Genomic DNA, 18373 nt, shown 5'->3' with positions numbered 1-18373 from the left:
GAACCTTATATAACTTAATTTATATAATAACAGATAAGTTTACGAAGTACATGTATATAGTACTAGTACTTAGGATATAGAACGCGCTTATAATAGCGTAGGTATTTCTTAGAATAATCTTTATAAGCTACGGAATACTAGATAAGATTATCTTAGATAGAGATAAGCTTTTTACTTTAAAGTTCTAGAAAACTCTTATTATACTCTTAAGGATAAAATAGAAGATATTAACTATATTCTACTTATAGACTAATATATAAATAGAACGAATTAACTAGATAATAGAGACTTATCTTTAGTATTATATAAACTATAAATAAGATAACTAAGTATAATTACTCCTACTTACCTAGTTTATATATAATAGCGCGGATTAAGAGACTATTAGAGTATTACTATTCTACGCGAATTATAAGTATAATCCTATAGTATATAATCTACTAATAACTAATTAAGAAACCGTGTAAGAGGCTATACTATAAGTAGATAGGCTTAAGTAGCTCTATAAAGAATTATTAGCTGATATTCTCTTTATTACGTAGAGATCTACGATCTATTATAATAGAAAGCGTAGTATAAGACTAACGCTTAAGGAAAGGGATAAAGTCTACTTACTTAGAAGGAATATTATAACTAAGTGATTAAGTTATAAATTAGATTATAAGAAACTAGGACTATTTAGAATTACTAAAGTTAAGGGACTAGTTAATTATTAACTAGCTCTACTAAAGATAATAAATATCTACTTAGTATTCTATATATCTCTCCTCGAACTAGTATCGCTAGAAGTACTACTAACTCTTATTACTAAAATATAACTGATTAATCTAAACGCTAAATACGAAGTAGAAGCTATTCTTAACTATTAGTATTTCTATAGTAAACTAAAATATTTAATTAAATAGAAAGGGTACTTATAATTAGAAAATACTTAGGAACTTAAATTTAACTTTTATTACCTTAAGCTTCTACGGAAATTTTATTAAGGAAATCTAGGTTTACTTAGAAGGAAAGGGACCTAAGGTTAGGGACTAGGCCCTTAAAGAAGGATACTAGGTAGGCGTTAGGTTTAAAAGTAAGGAACTAAGAAGTAGGATTATCTTTAATAAGCTTAGAGGAAGGCGTTAGAAAGCGAGTAGAAGTTATAGTTTTTCCTATCTTAAACTAATATATAAGCTATTTAAGAGTAAACTTCTTAATATACTCTAAGGTATTATAATTATAATACTTTAAGTAGATATACTCGGAGTATTATTTTAAAATAAATAAATCTAAGAAGCAGGTATAGGAAAAGCTATAGTAAAAGGAATAAGACTTTATAAGTTATGTAGCGCGCTTAATATAAAGCGCGAGTTAGATACTCTGTTTTTTCTTTATCTAAGTGACACTCGATTTCTTTATAATACTAGATATAATAGATAAGGAAGATAATTATTAGTAACTATTAATATTTCTTATAGTTATACTTAAGCGTAGGGACTACGCTAAGCTAAAAGGGGGATAGTATTACGAACCCCTTAGTACTATAGTTTAGTTAGTACTTATATACTAATAATACTATTAGTAGTACTATAGGAGTATTAGTACTAATAAGGAGGTAGTACTATTAGTAAGGTAGTATTAACTAGGGAATAATATAGGATAGCGAGTAGTACTATTATATACTTACGCTTTAGTAGTAATAATTATCTAGGTTATAATAGATAATAAGTTATATAATAGATCCCTAGATCCCTGGATCCTCTTATAAGAGAATAGATCTAAGGATCTAGTATCTTAAGGGATCTAAGAAAAACGAAGGTTCTATATAAGACTAGTATATCTACTATTAGATAAGAGCTTTATACTTAACTTTAAATAGTATTCTAATACTTAGTAACTATCTTCCTATCTACGTGATATATCTACCTCTCGATTATTAGAGATTAACCGCAGCTTTCTATATTTATAGCAAGTAAATATCGGACTATTATATTTAAAATATCCATTCGATCTTCTTTTAATATTAATCCTTAACATAATCAAAGTGATACTCTTCTTACGGCCCTATCTTTCGTGTGACCTATTCCTTCGTATGTTTTCCTAGTTTAACTCACGTCTCGTCGCTTTATAAGATTAAAAACTATTACTCTTTAGTCTAATTCTTGTGCTTAATAGCTTATTAAAGTTAAGAGATCTGATTTACGTAAGTTAAGACTAGTTTTCAATGTGCAATTCGTTAAGTAAAGCCTTCTTTTTTAAATGCCGTATAAATTATATAAAGACTGATATCTCATTAAAAAATCAAAGGAATCTCAGCCTAAAGAGTATAACGATTCGCTCTTAACGCTATTACCTATTAAACAAGGCGTTTTTGTTAAAAGGTATTTAAATAAGCTTTACAGCCTTATAAGTAATGTTAAGGGGTTAATCGAGTCTATAAGGTATATTATACCTAACGTTAAGTAAGGTTTAACTAAAGAGCAATTTAATCTTAAGTCTAGCTAGCCTTAAAATATAAAGTCTAACATTGTAATCGCTCGTCTCAAGAAGTCTATTTAGTTAGAGTTTTAAGCGTAAGTACACTAAATAAAGGCTCCATGACAAAAGTGCTGATTTTCAGTGCAAAAAGCGGCGAATTATCATCGTTATATTATTAGTAGTTACCCTTGCACGAGAGCCCTGTCAACAGAAACCTCTAGAATCGCGCTTAGACAACAGCTGTACATTATTTCGGGCCTGTACCAAGTACGTCCGTATTTGCAGTTGGGAAGCTTGAAGCGATGTCAGGCGCCTTCGCTTCTGCACGGCATCAGACAACTGAGAGCCAGTCGTGTCTTCTCGCCTTGGTCGATCACTTTTGCTTTTGAGCCATGAGCATGTCATGAAGTCAGCCTGTGAAGTGAACCTGACTGACTGACTGACTGACTGACTGACTGAGCTGACCAAGCTATGCTATGCTATGCTATGCTATCCGAAAGAGGCATTCTTCTCACCCAGAGATAAATAAGCCTTGGAATGTCACAATTGACGCACTTGGCAGAGTGAGGTCAGGTCTTTGTAGCTGTGCGGGTGTGATCCACAATTTCAGACCCTGATTTCTTATTATACCGTGATATGGCTGGCTTCTCGAGAATTGGCCCGGGCGGTTTTGGGACACTTGGGATCATCTCAAGCTGGAAGCTAGGGACATTATTAGTGTCTTCCGAAAGCTGTTCATACAGTCTAAGCATAGTGGCATTTAGTCGCTGAATGGAAGCGGGATGGGCACCGGCGCACCGCTCTCACAAGCATCAGATTAGATCTGCAGGCCTAGACACCTACTGTACAGCAGACATCGAAGCTGGAAAAAAACGTGGCTTCTCGTGCTTTTCGAACCCTTGAAAGTATGTTGTGAACTTAACTTACCCACACCACAGCAGAAGAATTCTATCGGGCACTCGGAGCCGATTTAGAACGTGGCTGCCACTGCTGCAAGCCGCTGCCGATCGGTGAGATTTCGGGTCGAATAATTGCTGTGACCTTCCCGGCTCTTGAGCAAGCCCGGATGGTCACTGGTCAGAACAGTGAACCCAATGATCCTTGACGACAGAGAGAGCAGAAGAGCATCGTCCAAAAATAAAATTTGAAGGTACCAAGCTGTGCTTTATCCGTTCATTCTTTCGTGCGTAACATCACGATGATTCCATATATCCCTCAATGACACGGACTAGCTGCGACGATCATCTTCTGGTAGCATAGTACATGATAGCGGAATTCTGGAGTTAACGGGTCCTTCAATGTCCCAAGTGTCGCAGGAGATCGGCGTCACAAGAGTTAATGCTCCCGTGTTTTCGCCTTGTATCCCGTTACCAAACTGCTGGTGCAGAACGTGCTCCAAAAAGACGCTGTCGTCGAGGCACAACAGACAGCAGAGCCTTCAGGAGCGGCGCATCAGAGGCATGCTATGACCTTCGTAGCCAGTAAAGTAATGCACAGCACAGCTTGGTCGTCCACTGGGGGGGAGCTCATTGGTATACTTTCGAAGAGAAGATCAACCTTTAGCTGGACTTATAATGTGTTTGAGAGTCTGCAGCCAAGAGTGACGGGAGTTGTGCACTAAGGAAATGGACAATTGACATGAATTACTTCGTAGACGCTGTAAAAGGATGTCGTCTCTGAATGCCTATGTACCAGAACCTTGCTGTTTCAAGTTTGGCATTTAGCATGAGGGCAGAGACTGATGGACGAGATATTTCAACGAGATACTATAGAAGCCCCTTAGAGGATAAGAGATATGCAGTGCTGTCAAGAAATATGCTGTTTTGATAGAGGAACAGTAGATGCATTGGATTGTCAAGTGATGTTGGCGGGTATGGTTCTGGCGCTCGACGCGCGGGTGAACTTCGGGACATCGTTTCTCAGCGCATACTGAATATGGCAGTCTCACCTCTCAAGTCTCTAAAACCTGACCTTCTCAACCCATCTCTCTCATTTAATCGCACTGTCTGTGGTCTCCTCTATTTCCACGTTGTTGTCAACTCTCACCACAGTACGAAGGATATAGCCTTCTCGCAAGATAGCATTCGTCCCACCAGGATGGTTCTCCTTACTTCTGAATGAGTAAGTTTGTGGTCTTACCAGCGGCTATCAACGACCGCTGCTAGCCCTGTGCTGGGTCAACAGTTTGAGCGTGCAGGCTGCCTGCACAATGGGATGGTTCCGTCTCGGGACGCTTGTAGCTGTGTGCTGTGTTCCATGTTATGGATTCTGGCACTCGGTGTAGGCTGGATTTCCATTTCAGGATGGTGGACATACTTCCTCGAGACTGAGGCTACACCGCTGGCACCACTGTTTCACAAAAAGACTACTGTCTTTCTTCTTTCTTTGTCGTGCCTCGGTTTCCCGACATGTCATTACTGTAGCGTTTTGCACGAGTGAGCTTTCCATCTCCGACACCGATTCCTGCACTGCGCCCAGCCGTGCGGAAATGGTCGGGCGCCTCGATCTACCTTGAACTGCTGATTGCTGCAATCTCAAAGTATCAAGAAGGTTTGCAAGCCGTCTCGCGTGGCAGCACTGGCATGGCAGCTTTCGCAGATGACGAGGTCCTTCATCTCGACTGGCAGACGTTGAAACGATGAACCCTGGGACGGTCCCAAGGTCACGAATTCCTGGAGCGACGCGGCCTGGTCCGGTACGGCACAGATATTGCTTGCCTTGCCTACTATGCCCTGCCATGCCATGCCACGCCATCCCATCCCATCCCATCCCATCCCATCCCATCCCATACATTTCGGGATCACAAGTAAATAATATCCCTCCTGCTCCGCTCCCTGCGTACACTACACTACTCTACCAACTGCACTGTACTGTACTGTAATGTAATGTACAGTACATTATTATGTCAACATGAGGGGGATCGTTCCTCCACTAATTTGGGGCATCCGTCTCCGTCTCCGTCTCCGTCCCAGGCGAGCTGCAGTGCAGGGAGCTGTCTGCTGTCTGTCCCTTTCAGGACGTCCGGTCAAGCGGTCGCTTCTTCAAGCGCACGCCACACCAAGCCACACAGCGAGACAAGCTGTGGCAACCAGTGAGACAAGGCCTTCTGTCGGACCATGCACACAGGGCAGCAGGTAGCAGGTAGCAAGTTTCCTTCTTTTCTCTGCGGACGCTCTCCGAAGCAACCAGTGGTGTTGAAGCCTGCCTTAGGACGGAAATGATCGGGTAGGATGTGACAAGCAGTGTTTCTTTTTCACTTCATTTCTAGCATCCTGGGGCAGTCGGTCGGTGACAGGAAACCAGAGAAGAGAAGAAGATCAATGGGAGACTTTCCTGTTTTGGAGCGGAAAATCACGGCCTCCGGGATATATTCTTGTTAAAATCCCCTACAGCCCTACCTTTGTTTCTCATGCCAGAGACCCGCCTTAGGCCACGACGCTGAACAACATTGCTGCATTCTTCCCTGCTGCATTGCTCCGGTTTATCTCGCAAGATTGGACCCATTGAGCGAGCCAGGAACAAAGATAAATTGCCTATGACGGGATGGATACGAAGGTTAATAGGTTGGATTCCTCATTTGCAGGCTCTGGCTAGGGACTGCCCTCTCTTGCCTCACCATCCGAGCCCCAGTGCCCATTACCCACATCCACCAGCCACGGTGGTGACGATTTATTTTCACGATGATTTAGCATTCAGCATTTGATTTGACTGGAGACGATCAGGTCCTTTCATACCGGAGCAGGCATTGCTTACGTTTCTCCTTCGTCGGCTGGCGCTGGATAGTGGGATGCTGGCTCGCGGTGGCTGATTGGGCCAGAGCCGGCAGTGTGCCCGATGAAGACGGTGGCCTGGGCGGGGTAGATCTTGTGTGTTTCAAGGCCCTGGCGTTATTCGTAGGGATTAGGGAAGGAGAGGGAAGCGTTGTTTTGGGGGGGGGGGGGGGGGGGGGGGGATGAGGTGATTTGGGCACTGGGCACTGGGCACTGGGCACAACCACAGGGCACAACCACAGGGCGGCTTCCTGCGAACCGTCAAGCGATCAGGTTCAGGATTCCAGTGCGTTAGATCGCCCTAGGCCCGAACCGGGCATCCTGCGAGGATCCTAGGTAGTCGCTACCACTTTTCGAGACCACACTCCATCTTTAGATGCACCTTTCAAGGCTTTTACAGGCTTTCTCTTCTGCGAGCTGTTTTCTCCTCCCAGGGTCTTCAGTACCCTCCATGCTGCCAGCTTCTTGGAGCAGGGAAAAGTGCCCCAATGCCCTGCTGTAGCTTGAGGAACCCCTGCAACCTTTATTTCTCTCACCCTGGGATTCCACTGCTGCGGACTGTACTTGTAGTACGTGTACTGTGGAGGGGCCAGCCTCAGTAAAGGTTCAGCCATGGGTCCTGATCGATCCTGACCTGCCTGAGTACCTGTTACATAGGTCTGGGAAGAGGCTGGATATCACCGAAGAAAACGCAGCCAACAAAGCTCAATAATCAGGAGAGAGGACCAAAGTGGCCCCCGGTCCAGGTACTGTATATGCTCCACCAGATATGGCCGCGAAAGAAGCTCGTCTTGCACTTGTCACTTTCACTCTACTTTAGCTCGGCCGGCGCCTGGTGAGGGGCTTACCGTCCATACTTAGCGACTGACAGGCATACGAGCAGCGGCTACTGTTCTATTTTACCCTGCTCTTGAACTTTCGGAGCCATTGCGAGTGCCAGTGCCACTTTCCAGCCCTCTTCCTGGCCCAAATCCCTTTGCTGACCACTCGCAGCTCTCCGACATTGTCAGCATCATCCACCTCTCATCTCTGAAGCTTCACCTTCTTTGGACCCCAGACGCCACCACGGTACAAAGCTACTTACCCACATCGTCGAATCATGGTTCAGCCCCAGCACCAGGCTCAAGGCCCTTGTCTAGTTTCCTTCACCAATTCCCACTATCCACAATCTAATCCACTGTCCGTCCCCTTCTCTCACTGATAGACCGGCAGACCAGCATCTTCCATCACGCACTACTCACTCTGTGATCATTGCCACCACTGGCATTTCGGGTCGGACCCGCCTTTAATCATTCCAGAGATTGGCCGGCCTGGACTTTATTTTGTTCTCCATGGCCTCCCCAGTCGCTCGAGGGTTAAAGACTTACTTTTCCGTTTCCACTTTGCCTTCCAGCTACTTTCAAACTTTCTGATATAGACGACCGGATCTCGAAATCTATCCGCCACATCGATCGCTGCCTCGGAAGAATCCATGTATGGGTGCAGACTTCCATGTCAGGTTTTGTGATATCAGTCGGTTACCCCTGTTCCCCTTACCCATTCGGCATACGGTGCTCTTCCGTACCCATATCGACCTGGAAACAGTTCTGTTTTGCAGCCTCTACCACCAGCCCTGCCGTTCACTGGCCGATAGTGGAACGTCGTTCCTGTGCTTCGCCCAGTTCTTGTCACATACTGCCGATCCTGCTCTTCTATTCGACAGCCGCAGAACCTTAGCATCGGTCTACATTCGACACATCCACAAAGAAATCGTCCCTGCAGTTAGCCAACCGTCGAAATACCAGATCTAGAAGTATCACTGGCATCCTTCCTTGATTCGTGGATTAAGCTCCACACAACCTCGCGACTGATTGCCATTTCCGAGCCTTGTCTCGTCTGGACTTCTTTCCACTGACAAGGTAACCATACTAAAGTTCTTAACGGCGCACGGTACTTTCTTGGAGATGATTGTACCTATTGTGGGGGGTGCTCTTCGATCTACATAAAAGTGTCTAGTCCCCACCTACCCACTAACACACCAATGCTCCGAGTCTTCTATTCCTCTTTTAAGGTCATCCATACCTCCCATTACCTTATGTTTTGGTTCTTCTAGTTTACATATACTTCTCTCGAGATGTTGCTCACTATCAAACAGCCAGGACATCACGGCTACAAGTCTTTCCATGACTATACTCCGCCAACCCCTCCTTCAACATCTCGTTTCTCACCTACGGTGGCCTCGACAGGACCATCATTTCCTCCAATACCCGTCACCAACAAGTCTCTACCGCCTCTGCCGCAAAGTCAATCATTATCACGGATGTCGACACCCCACCGGGGATTGCCTCCTCCCGGGGCAATGACACTTCCACCACCAACTCAACAACAGCAACCACAACCGCAACCACAGCAGCAACCACCGCTTGCTCAACCACCTCCTTTGAGTCAACCTATGGGACAGCTTCCAGCTCCACCTCAGCAATGGCAAGGTGCAGAGGAATCTATGAGAAATTGGCTAAACGCTAAGGCCGAGGAAGACAAGAGGAAGCAAGAAGAGGAAAAGACACGACAAGAGTCACTTCGACTGGAGCAGCGCAAAATTGAGCAAGACATGCTAAGAACATCTTTATCTGGTGGAATTCCGCCATATATGATCCCTATGGTATTTGCTGGAATGGGAGGAGGAAATCTTCCAAATGCCAGCTTGGAATGGGCACAACACTACATGGCACAAGCACATCATCTTCAGCAACAGCAGCAACTTCAGCAGCAGCAGCTTCTTCCAGCCCAAGCCCAAACTTCTCCAGAACAGCTTCAACGCAGAGATTCTCGTGTTATATCTCAGCCATATGGAGCACAACAACATCCGGCACCATTGACTCTACCGTCTACACCAATTGGACCATCTACCTCGCAACAGAGTGCTGGATTTTTGCCTAGCTATCAGATGTCTCCAGCTCGCCAGAGTACCCAAGGACAGGGGATTATTGCCAGGCCGCCTCAAACGTCTCACTTGCCTAGGCTGAATACGGGAGAAATGCTCGTCCAACAGCCTCCAGCTGGTCAAAGCATGCAGCATCCTCTCCAGCAGACACAGTCTGCTCAACAACAGGAGCAACAGTCCTCCCCCTCCATATATTTCCACCACTGGCAGCCGCCAACAACACAAGCAGGTACCACATCTGGTACCAACCAGCCCTCGACTCCTTCAGGCAAGCATTAATGGTTCCTTTGTTTCACCAGGGCTGCGTTTTAATGTTTTGCGCAGATCATACTTCGTCCCCAAAGAAACGGAAGGCTACAGGACCTCAACAGGCGGCACCCCCACCTACCTCCCAGCCGCAGTATACATCACCTCCATTCTCGGGCTCGTCAGTCTCGAATACTCCATCTAGCCGATATCGTGGGCATTCGCGGCAACGAAGTGACCTGTCTGCACGAGGCTTGGACTCCTATGGACGACCACTCAGTCGCCATCGTCATGAGAACAGCTTCGGCCAGAATATGACCTCACCACCACATTCTCAGGCTCATGGTTCCGAATCACAGGCACAACAAACGCGAGGGCCAGCGGGCTCGGTTGAACCGCGACGTCGGTCAGGGGGCTCGCATCCGGTGTCGTCGATGCTGGAGCAGCCACAACAAAGCCAACCGCAATCGCAATCTCAACACTCCCACCAACAACATGCACAACATATGCAACGAGACCCTCAGTATTCGGCAGGGGCGGAGATGAGGCACGAAGGACGACGTTCAACACCCGAAGAGCGGGGGAGTTCCATCTCTCGAAGGGCCAGCGTTATCAAGCGAGATGAGGGGCGAGATTAGAGACGTTTCAGACAGAGTTTCTCCTACTGGGCCCGCCCCATCCCAGCCCAGCCCAGCTCATCCCATCCCATCCCATCTCATCTCATCAATCTCCCCTCCCTGCCAAGTTCTCTGGAGGATCCCCCGATCCGACCGACGGTCAGACGATATAAGCAATCTGGGATTGCGCCTCCAGGAGCGAACACGAAACGAGACGACAGTACGACCGAAATGAGATTTTGACTTTTTGTGCCTTCAGCATGTTTTCACAGTTCAGCCGGCTTGGATAGCCGAGACGAGATTAACTCTTTACCTAACTTTCTGTTGTGGCGTCATTTCGAAAAGCTTTTTCACTTGGCGATTTATAAGATACCCATTGTATTTTGCATTTTTTTTAATGCCGGGCTTTACTTGGGAGACGGGCTTGACATCCTGCCTTCTGCTTCTGAGGTTGTTCGTCGTCTGCCCTTTCCTTATTTGCTCATCTAGGAGACACCTGCAGGCCCGGACTCCAGGCTTTCATCACAGTACGATTTGTACCATATCTTCTTTCTTCGTGGAGGGCCCGGTCCCGTTGTATCATATCACACCTTTTGTTTAGATGATGGGCTAGATGCCTGGATACCATGTTTCTCTTCCGGGAGTCTCCCTCACCTCGGTAATCTTTTGGCATGAGATTGCCTAAATAAGGACCAAGGAAGGAAGATTGGTATTCTGTATATATTACAAAATTTATTTCTGCCGCGGGAGGAAGATTGATGCTTTGGTTTACCGGGCTGGGAACGGAAGACAGAGAAAAGATGTGGAAGAAAAAGTCATTTTTCGTGGAGGATAGAGTGACCTAGGAGTGGAGGTCTTGGTGAAGACTCTGAGGCATCCTTCATCCTGCAGCTGGGATTTGGAAGGGCAGGGGGGCAAAACAAGAAACCGAGAAATCAAAATCAAAACATATTTCTCGTGATGGCCGTTTAACCTGACGTGCAATGATCCCGCTCCGTCTCTTTATATGCCATCATGCACAGAGACACCCAGTTCGAGATGCTGCTTTGGTTCCATTTCATGCTTCCTCTTGCCTCCTCTCAAATCGAGAATGTATATCAGTCACACACATGTGTGCAAGGACACCCAGTCCGAACAAAACCTCGCACTCCCAGTACCTTCAATCTGACCCTGACCTCGTAACCCCAAACAGCAAAAATGCCCAACTTCGGAGTTCTCGAACCAGGGAGGGACCAAAATTTCCGTCCATATGAAAACCACTCCTCTCCGCTACGCCCAAAGCGGAAACTGGGAGAACGTTTTAGATTGTACTTTTAGCCCTGCGGCAGGCAGGGCAGGGCAGGCCCCTTGCCAGGTGCCAGGTGCCAGATGCCAGATGCCAGATTGCTGCCAGTGTGACTGTGTGAATGCCAAATGTAACGCTGGACCCCACTTGCCTTCGTGGCTGCCAAGAGCGGGCAGACGATCAAACACGCGCCCCGGTCACTCATCACCGTGGTGTGGACAGGGGGGGGTGCACATCACCTCATTACATATTTTCAGATCACAACAGTGATGTATGGAGCAGTAGTGTGACAAGCAAGACATCGTGTTCCGTCTTATGGTATGTTATGTTATCTTATGGTTGTGCACCGTAAAGATGCACGGTACCCTATGGAATAAGAGCCGCTTGTTACAGTAACTGCTGGGATTATACAGTACAGTAGTGCTATGTATGTAAGTAAGGGTCCAGGTTGTGCCTTTTGACTTTCCGAGGTGATGAATTGAACTTTTTTGCCAATTTGAGGTTTGGCAAGGTGGAGCACAGACGTTTCAAACCCCTTTTGATTGCGAATTGCGGTGGGGTTTGGGGAGATGCGATGGGCTGGCTGGGCTGAAGAAACATGGAATGGATCATGGATGGAGCTTGGGATGATGAGATGATGAGATGATGAGATGATGAGATGATGGGACACCAGGGGCGGACGGCAGGCCGGGATGGGCTAGGCACGGTTGTGTGTGCGAGCCCTGCTGCTGCGGAGCTTAATTGATGTGTTATCGGGTGGTGCTTGACTTGGTACTACTGAGCAAGGAAGAGGTTAAGGACCCTTGAGAAGAAGAGTCTGGAAGGAGGGGTGGTGCGTGATATGATTTGATGATTTAGATGAATACTTCAAGGGAAAGAGATAGTGGGATTGGTGGTCCTTTGCTGCGAGATGGGAAGAATAGGTCCTACGGTACTCAGACCATCGTCAGACAATTGTTGGATGACTTGCACCACTCTTGAAGAGTTTTCCCGTGCATGATGATACTTGGAAGCAAACTTTGATCAAGGCAGTAGTCAGATGCGGTACCTAGATGCCTGCAGCGGAACATCCGCTCGCCAAAGCAGTCTCCGTCTGAGAACGAGGCAGAAATCTACAAGGGAGATAGATGTTTTGTTGAAGTACACAATGCCATGGCGCAACGGCAACCAGAAACCCTGTAGAGCTGTTCTATCAGACGATCACCAGCATGCTTACCAAGAATGAGAAAGATCATGTCATTTTAGAAGTCAGAATCAAACCAAACAGGTTTTGCCTCATTTAGCACTTCAGGAATTCAACACTGCAGGAGAGTGTCCACTTCCTTGCATGGAGACTCTCTAAGTACCAGGTAGGTACAGCATGTACTTTCCCTCTCAGCTGTATTCAACACCCATTTCCACTCAGTCCAACCGCTTGGTCGAGACCTCGAGAACTAGCCTAGTGAATTGGAAGTGTGCAAATGTGGAAATATGTAAATTGCTTCTTGGGTCGCGGCTGTAAGGTCGCCGCCAAACAGCCTCAGTTACTCGTAATCAATGACACAACGCCTCCTACCTGCTACCAGCCGCGAGCCGAGTGCCCATTCTTGTACTCGGCAGCGTGACACCGTTAAGGTAATTACCAAGCTGTGACTTCTTGGTAGCTGGTAAATAGATGAAGTGCCAGGTACTCTCTCGTGCATTCCTAGGTAGAGCAATGACACTGCTCTTTAATTAACGAGGCTGCACTGCTGCAGCTGTTGACCGACCAAGGATGCATTTGGAAATTTCGCACTCCACGTCAGACAAGGAAAAGCCACGAGGCTAGACAGTAACCAGTATGATACAGGTTCGTATACGGAAAGAATGCGAGAGAATGCGTGCGGGAGATTGACGTGCACACCTGCTATGGGTTTTCCAATCTGCTTTATGACCAGGATTTAGATTGTTGGTCATGAGGCTGCGAAATGCCCGATTCGTCGAGTGACTGGACGGGTCATGCAGGGGGAGACCAAAGGCATTGGTTGGTTCGTCTGATTGTGCAGCAGCTTGCAGAGGTGCAGCAATATGGAAGCAGGTACGGCAGCAAAAATAAATATGATGGAAGCTGCGGCTATTCCGCAGACGATCAGGTGATCATGGAGTCGAGTCATCATGTTTTCTCGAAGTGGATGCACACAAGCTCGTGCCGCTTTGTGCGATATTGTGTCGTGTGCTGAAATACAAGATGCGAGGAATTGTGCATATCGTATTTTCAAAGTCGGGTTACCGCTTTGGGAAATGTCAACAGTGGTCCCGTAGTGTGCCGAGAGGTCAATACAAGAGGTCAAGAGAGGTGTTAAACCCGTGATTTGCGCAATACATGATTTTTGCGGCCACAAATGGGCGAGTGGGTGAATTATAATAGTAACTGAAGCTTCAATGAAGCGCCGCACTGATACATTAGCAGATGGAGCGCATGCTGACAGGGAAGTGATGTACAGCTTCCAAGCACACTGACGAAAGTGTGATCTGGAAAGTTTAGTGGTGCGGATAAGAAGAGAGCAAAGGGCCGACCTGTTCATCACCTTCTCGCCATCCGAATGCCGATAAACGAAGTACTTCAAGTCCAAGATTTACGTTCTTACCTGGCGCTGACAGAAACCATCTCGACTTTTGGTGTGTCCATAGGCAGGATGGTTGCGAGATCAGGATGGCTACGAGATCAGGATGGCTGCGAGATCAGGATGTTGCAGCAGACCTACTTCTCGGGCCATACCCATGTGATCGAACCACATTCAAGCTGCGCTGGAGAAGACCTTTCTCAGAGAACAGCTTCAGACCCTATTGTACTACGCTAAATTCGAGACATAAGCAATAGACGGACTCAAAGCCGGCCTCGAAAAGTTGCAAAGAGCATACCATCTGACGGTATATGTAACTCCAGTTTATTGTCCTTTTTAGCTAGCTGTCGCTACTATGTAAGGCAGTCTACTACTAATAAATGCGACTCTACGGTAAACAGGTTGCCATCTGATGGTTGACTTGGAAGATACTGCGACCAAATGATAGGTCAACAAGCAAGACATAAGAAATTGGAAAAACCGACTCGATATCGGCGGCCAGGCTCACAAGTACTTGTGTAGTAAAAGCAAGAGGCTCATTCAGGAAAGGAAACCCATAAATGATATTGAGGACATTGCCAAGACAGTACGCAGGCACACAGCAGCCCACTCGGGCGTTACTAAGTCACTCAAAAGGAATTAAATATTTCGTCGAACTTCTTAGATCACAAATTCCATAGAACGTTCGAAAATTCAGTCGCCGAGTACCTTTGAGCACAAACTTCAATTTCCACGTCCATATGGCAAGCCTCATAACACAGCTTGCCTCACCCTAGAAGAGAAGTATCGATTGAACTATCCACACTTTCGTTGTTGTCCATACGCAATTACGAACAGACAGGTAGTTAACCCGGACTTGAAATTGATGTGGCACAGTGACGGCTTCAATTTCTCATCCAATCATGCTCGTCATGTTGACACCGAGGGAAATAACGCAACTGTTAACAGGATAAGAACATCGTCAATTCGATACTCGACAAAGGAAACGATTCAGTATTCGTAGTGGGCCACAAGGCAGCGAGAACTTCGCTGGCACGAACAAGGAAAGGATGGTCGTGATCATCACATAACCTTATTTCCACCTCACTTGAGATGCTGATCCCACCCAAACGAGCCACATGGCTCAGATCTCTCCTCAATCATCCTCTTTACCCCTCTTCGTCTTCACTGCGACTTTCTTGCCAATCCACTTCTCGCTGCCAAGAGCGAGGTCCTCTGCTAGAAAATCGGCCATGGCTTCATACTCCACGAGATAAGGCCCACATGCCACGTAGATGAAGTAGATAAATGGTCCGATAAAAGGGATCGCTTCTATCCACGAGCCTTGCCAATCGGGCAGAGTGGTTGCCTGCGAAAGGAGGTTATGCTGTTGTGGTGCTTCGAGAGGCTGATAGAGACCTTGCTTTGGGTCTCTTGGAGTCATTATTGATACCGCAAGCAACGACCATTTCAGTTATCCTGTAGGAATTGCTTCGATCACATCGTGTGTAGCATCATGCTGGGCAATCGCCAATTTTGGGACGCTGTCAGAGAATAAAAGTCAGCTGAGAATTTGATACCAAGGAATTGCGCCTTACTAATCTTCCAGCAGACAGTCTTTCCCCGGGATTTTCATTATGCCCAGGGCGGATGTGACCCATATCCTCAATGGCCTGCCCCTTTCCTTTCCCACCTCAACAGCTGCATCTGCAATAGCTTTCGCGATCTTTGACAACGTATATTCATGCCATGGCAGCACCTGATTACCTGCTACGTCTACAATGCCCTCGATTTTGTGGTCGATGATTGCCTTCTTCAAGGCCGCAACATCCGTCGCGTCGCCTTCGACGATAGCATTGATTCGATCAAGGAGCTCTATCGAAATCAGAGAGCGCAGCTTCGAAGGATTTCGCACATAGACGGTGAGGATGTGGCCATGTGCAATGAGCGCTGGAGTACATCGAAGCCCCAGACGTCCAGTCCCGCCGAGTAGTAGAACGCGCATTGTGTTGTCTGCTGCAGATCGGTGGCGACAGGTCTTCTTGACAGATCGATCAATTCTTGAGGCAGATTGGCAGTGCCATACCCCGATATTTATGCTCCTCACATCGTATGTGCTGCTGGTATTATATGGTGGCGTCTGAACGCCGAGAGCTTCACTCAGTCGGTGGATGAGCCGGTGCCAAGACCGAAGTTTCATTCTCACCAAAATCCTCACATGAGCATCACTTACAACATTCAAAGAAGTACAGTTTCACCCATTCGGTCTATCAAAAATTAAATAATTCTACTCCAACAATAAACACTTCTACTCTTCCAACAATTATGTAATGCTTCCGTCTGAACATGAGAATTCCATTTCGCATTTCGGCTTTCAAGCTTGTTGTGAGTTACAGCTTTTGTCCAGCATCTCGAGTTTCCTTTGCTTTCTTGTACATGGCTACTATCTCAAATTGCTTGAACATCTCTCCACTTTTTGGATCTCCGGGAGCCAGAGTTTGAGTACCATATATTCCACTGATACCACCATCCCTATCTGCAAACCAGTACAGGTTCGGAAGACCTGTCCAGTACATCGTTCCTCTCCTTCGTCGACTTTCTATGTCCTCCAAGCAGATGGCACCTCCTGGAGCATAGTCAAGTTGCGTACCCATAGGTAGGGTTGCACCATGTATAGCATTGATTTCCTTGAAGGTGCAAAGCGCCATGAATTGTTTCCGAGATCTCTCGCTCAAGCACGGACGGAACAGCTCATCATTCATCTCCTTAGAAAGTAGTTTCCCATCTCCCGCTGTGATGCTGTGCAGAATCTTCTGGTAGTCAACTATACTGCCAAATGCTCCAGCCCCTCCAGAATCGTCGGGAACACCTTCGTCCCTCCACCAGAAAGAGACCCCCTCTACGCCATGCTGAATCTTGGCTGACGGATCGGCAGGACAGCCAAACATAGGATTGATGCCACCCATTCGCTCACCGGTACCAGCTCGGCGTTTTAGCATGTCCGGTCGATCTTCAAGATGGAATGTCATGTTCTTAATGCCGAGTGGTTCCCAGATATACTTCTGCATGTATTTTCCGAGAGACATGCCATTGGTGCGTTCGATCATTACACCTGCCCAGTCTGGACCAGCTGCTTTTACGTCAGTGTTCTGGTATCATAGTAAGTGAAGACTGAGCTCACGAGAATATGCATATGACTCCCCAGGCTCAAACAAAAGCGGCACAGTCCCACGGTAAATCATATCACCAGCACCAAGAGATGGCTGTTCGCCGCGAGATGCTCTCCATCGGGTAAGAGTTGGATCGAAAATATCGTAAGCGATACCCGACGAATGTGTTAGCAGCTGTCTGATAAATGTTAGATCGATCGTATATGATGGAGACTGGGACTTACCTCAAAGTGATTTCCTTCGCAGCTTTCACCAAAATAGGTTTATCTGTTCCTTCTTCAAATCCTTTCAGGATATCAATATCCTTCAGCTCAGGTAGTAAGGGAGTGACGTCTTCATCGAGCGTGAACTGGCCGCGTTCAACACATTGCAAAGCTGCGATGGCAGTCATCAACTTTGTGCAAGAAGCTATCCAAAATGTCGCATCCTCGGTGAGAGATTCGGCTGGGGCGTTTTCTTTGAGAGAACAAGGTCCGAATGCCTTGGCATACTTCAACGAGCCTGTCAAATGTGAGCCTGCAGATCTGTCTTCGAATGCTGCACAACTTCCCTTTTATATCGCTGGCGGCTACAACTGCCGGAGCAATGTCTTTCTCTGCAATCGCAGTGTTGAATTGTTCTTCTATTGATGCCATGATAGCAGGGTTTTGGTAAACAAATGATTTGGAAATTGGTATGAGGGGTCGTTGAAGGGCTCGGGGAGGAACCTATCGAGTTATATGTGAGATTGCTGGCACCCTGTCCTACAAGGTCCAACAAGAAGTGCAACTTGGTGCGAGACTTAAAGAAACCTATGCCAATCGACCCAACAGCTGGGAGAAGCCCTATATCACTTCAAAGAAGACCACTTAAATCTCACGCACAGGATCCGAAATTTAAAGGTACCAGAAAGAGACCTGCCAAAAATAAGAGTAATTTAATGTTTACCTTTGAAGTAAGAACTCGTCGAGCCCAGTTCTCTTTCGGAATAGTACAACCAGGTTCCCCAAGTCAGCAAGAAGGCGGGGTATGATGTTTTGAATGCGGGGGAATTAGGCGTGTGGTAAGCGAGATCCCCCAAAGCAATTAATTCTACAATGATACAGTGCTCAACAAGTCCCTTTTCGATGTTCATTGACTTCATTTTGAGTCTCCTACGAGTCGGTTTGATCAAAGAGCAATTCCTTTGACACTTCAGTACCCAGTTTGGGAAGCTTAACGTGCTTTGTTAGTCTCTACCGCCGGAAGAAACTTGCCCTTTGCAATGCTTTTTGTCTTACCTCATCTCAGCTTATGTTTCCAACATTAAGTCAAGAGTCGAGTTCAGACACCAACGACACTTATGTGTCATGTGCAAAACTG

General features: G+C 46.5%; 3 protein-coding genes across 3 annotated transcripts; 1 reads left to right on the top strand and 2 right to left on the bottom strand.

Annotated features, from left to right (window-relative positions):
* Positions 1–8529: 8529 nt before the first annotated feature.
* Positions 8530–10037, top strand: ONS95_005637 (uncharacterized protein; the record flags this gene model as incomplete). The annotated part of the gene is made up of 2 exons (XM_058499057.1): positions 8530–9421; positions 9478–10037. 2 exons carry the CDS (start codon positions 8530–8532, stop codon positions 10035–10037), a joined length of 1452 nt encoding a protein of 483 aa, XP_058351324.1.
* A 5299-nt stretch (positions 10038–15336) lies between these two features.
* Positions 15337–16062, bottom strand: ONS95_005636 (uncharacterized protein; the record flags this gene model as incomplete). Its single annotated transcript, XM_058499056.1, has 2 exons — positions 15337–15406; positions 15461–16062. 2 exons carry the CDS (start codon positions 16060–16062, stop codon positions 15337–15339), a joined length of 672 nt encoding a protein of 223 aa, XP_058351323.1.
* Positions 16063–16252: 190 nt separating this feature from the next.
* Positions 16253–17423, bottom strand: ONS95_005635 (uncharacterized protein; the record flags this gene model as incomplete). Its single annotated transcript, XM_058499055.1, has 3 exons — positions 16253–16995; positions 17044–17210; positions 17257–17423. 3 exons carry the CDS (start codon positions 17421–17423, stop codon positions 16253–16255), a joined length of 1077 nt encoding a protein of 358 aa, XP_058351322.1.
* Positions 17424–18373: the final 950 nt, after the last annotated feature.

The sequence above is a fragment of the Cadophora gregata genome (assembly GCF_030347475.1).
Source record: "Cadophora gregata isolate MNR1 chromosome Unknown scaffold_16, whole genome shotgun sequence".
Taxonomy (NCBI): domain Eukaryota; kingdom Fungi; phylum Ascomycota; class Leotiomycetes; order Helotiales; family Ploettnerulaceae; genus Cadophora; species Cadophora gregata.
The sequence above is the reverse complement of the archived record's forward strand: the minus strand, read 5'-3'. Positions and strand labels throughout refer to the sequence as shown.